At 33.5% G+C, this 9,687-nt stretch overlaps 1 protein-coding gene across 1 annotated transcript; it reads right to left on the bottom strand.

Annotated features, from left to right (window-relative positions):
• Window positions 1–1,489: 1,489 nt before the first annotated feature.
• On the bottom strand, window positions 1,490–4,162 carry LOC120137092 (transcription factor bHLH103-like). Its single transcript, XM_039152945.1, is given in 9 exon segments — window positions 1,490–1,895; window positions 2,031–2,084; window positions 2,239–2,264; window positions 2,267–2,297; window positions 2,436–2,501; window positions 2,602–2,718; window positions 2,809–3,406; window positions 3,626–3,875; window positions 3,878–4,162. Coding segments are annotated over 9 exon segments (1,335 nt in total). The 5' UTR covers window positions 3,942–4,162; the 3' UTR covers window positions 1,490–1,766.
• Window positions 4,163–9,687: the final 5,525 nt, after the last annotated feature.

Below are 9,687 nucleotides of genomic sequence, written 5' to 3'. Positions count from 1 at the left end.
GAATATAGAAATGTTCAGTATATGCTTATATGATAAAAAGAGAATTAGTGATAATAATATAAGTACTGATAAGCATGTTAATGATATATGTATATGTGTGTATTGGTTATATGAAAGGATATATGCTTTTATATGAAAGGTTATATGTTAATGATATATGTGTATTGGTGAATATAGAATTGTTTATGCATTGATATGAGTAGAGTAATATTACATGTTTTTCATGCCTCACTAAGTCTATGACTTAGCGTGTAAGTGATTTACACGTAGGTATTGAGAAGCAGGAGGATCAAAGCTAAGTTCAAAGGAACAACATATCTCCGCTCAAAGATCAGATTAGAAGTAAATTATACAGTATGTCTTGTTATATGATAAATAGGTTGGCATGTAAACAAAGTCGGTAAATTAAGTATGTATGCTCTGATTGAGTTTTGTAATGTTTTAAGCGTATTTATGTAAATGGTAACTGTATAGTGATGGAAGTTTAAATTTTTAGGAGTTTTATATATGTTTAGCCGAAATTACTGTAGCAGGGTATCGGTACACTGTAGTAGGGTATCGATACCCCCTGTAGCATTCTGAATTTTTTTAGCATCGGTACTGTTCATGATACTGTACATTACTGTTCACGGTATTATTTGCACAGTATCAATACTATTCATATAGTATAATATTATTCATAAAAATGTTTCTTTCCTTAAATTTGTTATAATGAACATAATTCAACAGAATATTATCGTATTATATATATATATATAAGTCCAAATGTTCTGTTATTTTGTAAGAATATTGTTTTAAAAAGTCAATGTGACATCTCGGACTCATATCCAAGTCGGGTACGGGTTGGGGTGTTACATTACTGTTATTGGATCAAATAAGAATTTAAGAGAGACTTGAGCGAAATGTTTTATTCAGAAATTCTCAAAGGATATTATTGTCTTGATAGTGATATATGGTTAGTACTATTCATTTAGTATAATTTTACTGAAAATTCCAATCATTATGCCAATCAACATGGAGCTGCCACATAACTACAAGAAATCGATACTTTTGTGAAGCAAAGTTTTGGCACTGATAAAATGATCCTTAACTGTCAGTTACTTGGCATGTATCCTATGTAAATCTGAATAAATTAGGATTAAAGTGCAAATTGAAGTTTTATAATCTACAACAATTCAATTTTTTAATTAAGTATTTGAATGTATACAATAATTGTGTTTGATTAACTCCACTCAGCTAACAAGCCGAAATGTATATTTTGAAAAGAGCTTTTTTTCCCTCTTTTATTTTTTAATCTTTTTTTCTTTCAATTATAATTAAGCAAACCCTAAAAGTCGCCCTCTGGCTTCCACTACCACTACCTGCAAATATAAAGACGGTCGAAACCCCAATCATCAGCTGAGATCCACTCAATTCCAGTCTTCAACAACAAGAAACTCAAATACATGATCTATAGAACCTCTTTAATTATTTATCTATCTTTATATGAGTAAAAGATGATCGCTGCCCTACACACATACTCGAAAGGAACAAAAGGGCTCTTTAACCCCCTCCCCCACAATCTGCTAAATTCAGCTCCTAAACATCAACAAATTTTCGCTGAATTTAGCACTTGTTCCTTCTAAGTTTTCCATTACCTTTTCTTTTTTTACACTTTATGGATATTGAAGTTATGGCAGGACTGGGGTCTGGTACTTAATCTACCGCAGTATAGTTGTTGTACAATACAAACTCCTTTTAGCTTTTATTTAATTGTCCTCTGTTTCCTACCCGAAAGTCCCACCAAATGTTGGCGTCCAAAAATCAACTGTCTCGTTAGCAACCGGGAATGTGCTGGAGATTGGCACCAAACAAAGCCCAAGGCTCCTTAGATCTCGTTCCGGAATTTCAGTGCTCTGCAAGAAAAAAAGTACGACATGTTCGGACAATTAGTGCATTATTCAAATAGTAATTAACCTTGTTATTATTGGCACACTGAAAATGATGATCCCTTATCATCAAAGTCTTCTTTTGTATATTTTTATAGATACCTGTTGTTGTTGTATTGAAGCTGCTGCTTGTTTCATATACGGAGTATTTAGAACCTGAAATTACGTAAAAATAGAATTTTCTCTGTCCATATTCAGAATACTCTTGATGGTAATGGAATCCACTCGTCTTCATGTTATTTTAAAAAAAGTAGATTTAGGTTTACTGATGCGATCTTAAAAGAAATATAAAGAAGACTGAGGAACATACATTGACTTGTTCGTGGAGGAACTTTCAATAGCTTCATGAAGAACAGATGCAGTATCGGTCTGGAAAAATGAATAAGAAAAAAAATGGGTAAAGGTAAAGAATAATCCAAAGGCAAAGGTAAAGGCAAAGCTTTCAATGATATTATCAAAGGGAAAAATGTAAAAAAGTAGAGTTATAAGAAAAAACCCAAATTTCACCTTTCCGAAAGGTGAAACCATTTGCTGGAGCGCAGTGATTCGGTCCCCAAGCTTCTCTTTTCGAACCTGATAAAATTTGCTATCAACTTTCATATCTAATTCTTTGAATAAACGATCACTATGATTCCAACTGTAAACAAACTTGGTCGAATTTATATTTTAGTACCTTGGAAGCTGGTAATGGCGGTGGCATTTCAATCCTTGGCCTCTTCAATGATGGAGGCTCACTGCTTAATCCTTTCTTCATCGTTGACCCCGAGTTCCGAGCTTCTTCTGTATTAGTCTATAAAACCAGTCCACAACATGAAATAAATAAATCAAAATTGTTCCTGAAACCCTAGCCCTGGATCCAATCATGAACATATTTATTTACCATTTTCGTTAGGCCGGGACAACTAGGTTTTTCTTCTAATGATTGTAAAAGAAACTCGGATTGCAGCCGCGAGGGTAAAAAGCCGGCTTTGACGTCGTTTACACCAGCGGCGGAAGCGTTCCAAAAGGGTGTGTTGTTGTTGGTAAAGTGCAAGCTACTTTTGGGCGGTTGTTTTGGCAATGATGGCCTTAATAAAGGAACTAATTTTGGCCAAGAAGGTGATGATTCAGTACCACAGTTTGCCCCGTAAGTGGCTGCTGCCGACATATAGTTGATTGACCTGTTGTTGTTGAAAACTGATTGTTGTTGGGATTGAGGATCAGATTGAAACAAAGTTTGTAACAGTGTCGATGTGTACCCATATGACACTGAATCCATCGGAAACTGGCAGGTGGCTGTACTGTTATCGCAGCTGGTTACTGAATTCAACCTCTGCTGCTCCAACGAGAAATCCTGATTGATGGGCTTGAAAGTGGTAATGGAAGAATCTTCTCCGCGGCTTGCATAGCTCCTTGGACTCCAATTCTTTTGGGTTTGACAAGAATCCATACCTTGTTGAAAAATTGAATCGTAACCTTCACTTCTCCCATTACTCCGACTGCAGGCAACGACAAAAGTATATATATTCATCTAATAAAGTCATATAGACTCCCTTTACCGAGTAAAACTAAAAAAGTCACCCTTCTTTCCTAACTTGTGGTTGAAGCTTTGGACTCCATGGTCTCCTTGTATTTGAACTTCAACCACATGAATTCATATTTAATCATGGATTATATACTAATTATATTAGTTATCATTATAGAACACGAAAACTTACATCAAAGACTGGTTCCAGTCCGAGGTTGACAATGACGAAAGGCTGAAACCCATCATTTGTAAGGTTGAATCAAGTAAAATACTGGTGCCACAACTATCTGAATCACCTTGCTGAGCTCCCAGCTGGAAAGCTAAGCTATCCTCAGACTCCTCATAGGAAGACCTTGCCTTGATATCCGCCATATCAGCACCCCATACGAAGCTTCCCATGTCGACAGCAATCCCCGTAGGACACGGATAAGAACACCCCCAAACATAGTTTTCGAGGAATTCCACCATGTCTCTCCACAAATTCCAGCGTTAAATTCTTCTGCCATAGTAAAAAAATTCAAAGTTTTTTATTTGTTGGTTGTTGCTTATCTTAGGCTGAGAGCTCTCAGTCAGTCCTGGGGAGTCATCGTTATTTATAAGTGAAAAAAAGTAAAACTCTTTTGAAGAGTATGGTTTTGAGCTAAATAAATGACCAGAATTTGGTTGACATTTCAAGAAACGGATGATTGGACGAATGAGAGAGAGACGAGAAGGCGTTTTGAATCAAATTCTTTTTCTCTTTTCCCCCTTAAATTTTATTAAATAAAAAAATAAGTTTAACTTTGCTTTGTTCTCTATTCCTACTTTTTCAATAAAAAATGTAATTATTTTATTTTATTTGTTTTCAAAAAAAATTTATATCTACACAAATCAACTTATCTCAATGATTAAAGAAATCATTGCTCTTCCTAAAAATCATGAGTTCGAGCATCAACAATTGCAATAGGATAATTGTATGTTTATTGTCAAATGATTGACAAATGTCGTGTATTGTCAAATAAATAAGTTTTTTCTCACATAAGTAAGCTAGAAACACACTATAGAGAAGTAAGGGTCAATCTGTAAGGACTAAAGAGTTCCAAATGTTGAAAGGTTTTGATTCTGACTTTTAGTGAGAAAGTAAGAAAAATGGGAATTTTTAATTGAGAAAGTAAAGTAGAAAATAAAGGAAAAATAATAAAAGCGAATTTGGAAACAAATTTAGAGGAACTAACGAAAGTAAATTTTGAGAAGAATATCAATTAAGTAAAATAGCCTAAGGCTTTGCTTTGCCTCAATTCCAATTGATCATCTAATAAGATTTTACTTTTGAATACACGATGATTACAGTTTACAAGGCCTAACACTTGTAACTTACTTTTCTCTCCGGTAAACCAACGATCCAAACTCAATCTTTGGAATTCGCTCTTTATTTGGACTAACCACCACTATCGTCGCTAGCACCAATACAATTTAAGCGTCAGAAAAGTCTGACTCGGGCTATATTGTCTCAATGAGAATCTAACTCGATCTTAATTTCCCTTAGCGAACCATCGCTAAGTTTGTTCACATAAAGTCGAATGTGCTACAAGTTGATTCTTTCTCCCAACTTTAAATCGGAACAACACTCAAACTAATAAGCTCTTTTTGAACTAAAAGTGTAGAGATTTTTAAAGAAAAAGCTAACTGTTAATCCAAGTTTGCAGAAAATTGAGAAAGATATTCGAATATATTAGGTGATTTTCAATTCTCACAATCAGAATTCAATCATCGATTAAGCCTTTGTCTTATTGTAAAATTAACTAAGAATGATATAAATCATACTTAACATTTTTAAAGAAAGTAAAATAAAAACTTAAAGTAAAATGAAAAATAAAACTTTTCTAAAAATGAAAAACCCCAAAACAAATCGGATCCAAAGTGAAGTGCCTCTCAAACTTTACCTTAAGAGGCATTTATAGCTTTGAGATAACCTAAAGACAAAAGAAAATATTTAAAACTAAGTATCTAAAGATAATACTAAAAAAAATCAAATAATTGAATTCTAAATAGAAAGGTAATATCCTAAATAATAATTTGATAATTCCTAACTTTTAAATTCAAACTAAATCTTATTTCTTAAGCAATTGTCATCTGACCGTCCTTCTAGATGATGGTGATTGTATCACCTTTTAGAAGCAGTTGCTGACTAGACTACCAATTTCTATCACGTCGGACATCATCATGCCCATGTGTCCAGGCTAACTTCATAAATAAAATAAAATAAACCGCAAAACTAGGTGTTTAAACATTATTTTTCTGAAAATTAAAGTCATGTATAGAAAACAAATCAAAACAAACCAAATCACTAATATCTAACAATCATCATGGAGTAATTAACGACAAAATAAATCACTCATCAAATTCCTCCTTACTTATTAAATGTTTTTCCTCAAGCATTCCTTAATCAAATAAATCAAAATCTCAAGTTAATATCTCAATATATCTAAGACAACCAAACAAATTAAGATCACAACAATTATCGAAATCAAGTAACAATAAAGTAAAAAGTCATAACTAGGAACAAGCTAAGCAAAACTATGATATCCCAATAATCTATCAATTTCAATATAACAAGACTCAATATTCTCAAAGATTCACTCATTATTGTTAATGTCTTTTGGGTAAAATAAAAACGCTCAACCAATCAAGACATTATCATAAGCTTGTAAATAAATCAAGTCCCAACTACTAAAATGAACAAGATGCATTAATCAAAGGGTCTTTAAAAAGGTTGTAACGTGGCTTAGGTTAATGTAGGGAAAAATGCCAAAATTGAGTTTAAATATCAAGACAATAAATAAAATATATAAGTTCAAATCACGAAATAAACAAAGTATGCAAAGAAGTGTAAAAAATCAAACAACCAACCTTTTCTTCTTCTTTTTTCTTTTTCTATTTTTTACTTTTTTTGTTCGAATGTTGTTCTAACCAGTTTTTCCTTTTTTCTGAACATTTCTTCTTCTTTTTTTGTTTTTTCGTTTGTGAAACAAATCAATCTCTATCTTGACAAGGGTAAAAATAAAAAAGTTTCGAGTTTTTCAATGTGGTAAAAGCAAAGAAAGGGTAAAGGCACAAAATTAGTTTATTAATGGATATAAATAAATGGAAAGATAATTTAGGCAGAGAAGTGTGTAAATCCTAAGTGTCCATATCATATTAAAGCATCAAGTTCAAAACATGCAGTCTCGATATGCATTTAATCATATGTTTTAGAACGTCACCATTAATTTGGCCACCCAAACAACAAAATGAGAAAGAATGAAAAGATCGCTCATCTAAGCTCAAATCTCACAAAAAATGTAAAGTGTATCGAGTCAAGAAACATGTCAATCAACGAACTCATGAGATATCAAGCAAAAGATTTAAAGAAAAACACTAGTCATGCCATTTTACTATCATGCACCATAATTCGGGATCACAAACTCATGAGAAAATAAAAGAAACAAGGCAAGAATCAGGATAGACAACAAAATATTCCAACATATTAAGCAAGGCAACTCAAATTCAAACATTAAAACAAGCGAGAGAAAAGTGATGCAAGCTCTACCCCACTTAAAGCATAGTATCCCAATATGAAAATTTAAAGCGTAGGAGAAGGAATATATATACTCTTCGTGTCAAATGGCGAGATGTTCGGAAGAGAAATCGTTGGAGTATGTATCATCGTTAAAATTTTCTACAAAAACAAAGTCGGGTTGGTACATCAATAACGAGATAATAAAAATAAACTCGTTATTTACCTCAAAAAAATTTATCCGATTGTGAGCGATGGTTTCCGCGGTTAACCGGTAAAAGGTAATTGTCAACTCCTTGATTTCTTGTTCGAACCATGACAGTGTTGCGAGAGTGAATAACGGAGGTAAAGAGACGAGTGAGCATCGACGTTGAATGGGAATTGATGGTGCGATGGTAAACACGTCGGCAATTGGTTCGGGTTTTGGAGTCCTGCGGCGGCTAGTTTATTAAATGGTGAGGGTGATGAGTTTTTGTAGAAAGAAAGAAAAAAATTGGTTGAAGAAATAAAAGGGTTTTGGTGTTTTTTTAATTAAAGCACGTGAACAGGTTAACTTAAGGATAAGAGTTTGAATTGAATGGGATAGGTTTGGTCATAAAATCGTGCAGGGTCTACGGTTTTTTTAAATTGGTGGAGTTTGAAGTGAATAGAATTATTGTGGAAAAGAAAATATGGGGAAATGAGTGCGGTAGTCTTATTTAAATAATAAAATCAATAAATATTATCAGAAATATTATAATTTTTATCGGTTTTATTATTATTGGGTGTTTAACTGATTTTATTAATAAAATTGATAAATCGTTATTGATTTTATTATTATTAGACATTTTACTAAAAATATTAAAATATATTAATATTTTTAATAAAAATAATAATATTTTAAGTAAAAAAATTTATTATTTAAATAATAATAAAATCAACAACATTTTTTTAATTATATATTAAAAATGTCACATTCTATAAATTCCTAAAATACTAGGTTTTGAGTTTCCAGGAGAGTGGAATTTGATTTGGCACGTGGGACCCAGGGGTTTTCTAAAAACAATTTGAATTAGTTAAATGGTGGAGTTTTCAAGAGAGATCTAGGCTTTATTAGCGTGCGCCTTGTTAGGTTGGGAAATGCTAACATGTACCGATTAATAAAATAGTGCGCACGAGAGTTGAAAGAATTTCCCCTACTACTCACGCGAAATGCTGCGGGGTGTTTTTTTTAGAAAAATCATCTTTTTAATTTAAAATTTTCGATCAGACTATATTTCTTGATCTAACATCATTTACAGTAAGGCGCGCCCCCTGCATAGCGCTATACGTTGATTTGACGTCACGTAGGGCAAGGCGCGCCCCCTGAGGCGCGCCTTAAGCTGACATGGATACACGTGTGTATGGCGCGGGGCAGGGGTCGCGCCTTACGCCACGTAAGATATAGAGCGAGGCAAGGGCCGCGCTATTCAATTATCTCAATTATCAAACATGCATCATACAAGGCACGGTGCAAGGACCGCGCCTTGCATTATTTTCCCAAACTTCTCGGCTTTAAGGCATCCTCTCTCGACTATAAATAGTCGTCTCCCGTAAACTCTCTCACCAACAATCCTTTGAATAAGTAAATAACATCTGACAATCATCTTATATTTGATTCATAAGTTTGCTCGATCTCTTGTTATAAGGTAATTTTGTTATAATATTTATTTTATAGTTATATATGATTATTTGAAAAAATATTATACTAATTGTTTTCAATTAATTTATGTGTTTGTAGAATTAGAAAGTGGGAGCATACGTCGAAATATTTTTGCGGTGCAGGTAATAATATAAAATTATATTATTTAAATTATTTACATTTATGTGTAAAAAATTTATTCTGTTATATTTTTGGTCATATATTATTTATTTAATCATGTTTGTTTCAGTTGTTTTTTTTTTTTTGCAGATATAATAATATTGCACTTTTAAACTCTAAGAATAACGCGACTTTCAGCTATTGTTTATTATGATGGAGAAATTCAAGAAGATGAAACCGACGTTGTATTCATATCAAATGAGCGTGTTAAAATATCATTCAAGAGAAACATAACTCTTGAGGAGCTGATAACGAAGATTTCGAGGAAGGTTCATGTTGGAAGTAGTAGAAGAATCTCGTCGTTGTAGTACAGATTTCCAACATCATTATTGCCATTAATTTATACAGCGTTCGAACTATCGAACAATGATGATGTTGAAATGATGGATGATTCTAAAAGTAATTATTCAGACGGCGATATTGAGATGTATGCAAAGTTTGTTCAAGTGCGTGCTGTTCGGGGTCAGCCATTAAGCTCATACTATGGGCTGGCTGAACAAGTTGATCAAGTTGACAGCCTGACTACAGTAATGTGTAATGATTTTAATGCCATAATGGGAAATCCACATCATGGTGCCGGCATATCAACTTCAATGGGGAGACATTCATCCGCAACTCCTTACGATATGTACCGAGGTGGGTCCACGAACAATTCGTATGGCAACATCGTGTCCAGTTCGGGGGGAAGACATTCATCTGCAAATTTCTTTGACCTTAATATGGAGATGCCATCGACGCAACAATCTGTGCAGTTTCCATTTGACACGATGGCTTCAAGCTCCAAGGGGAGGCATTCGACTGCGAGCTTTTTCGATCTCAATCCATATATGTCTTCTAGTTCAAGGGAAAGGCATGTCGTGGTAGGTTCTTCGACCTA

The sequence above is a fragment of the Hibiscus syriacus genome, unplaced genomic scaffold (genome assembly GCF_006381635.1).
Source record: "Hibiscus syriacus cultivar Baekdansim isolate YM2019G1 unplaced genomic scaffold, ASM638163v2 tig00110647_pilon, whole genome shotgun sequence".
Classification (NCBI taxonomy): Eukaryota; Viridiplantae; Streptophyta; class Magnoliopsida; order Malvales; family Malvaceae; genus Hibiscus; species Hibiscus syriacus.
This window is presented reverse-complemented; position numbering and strand designations above follow the sequence as displayed.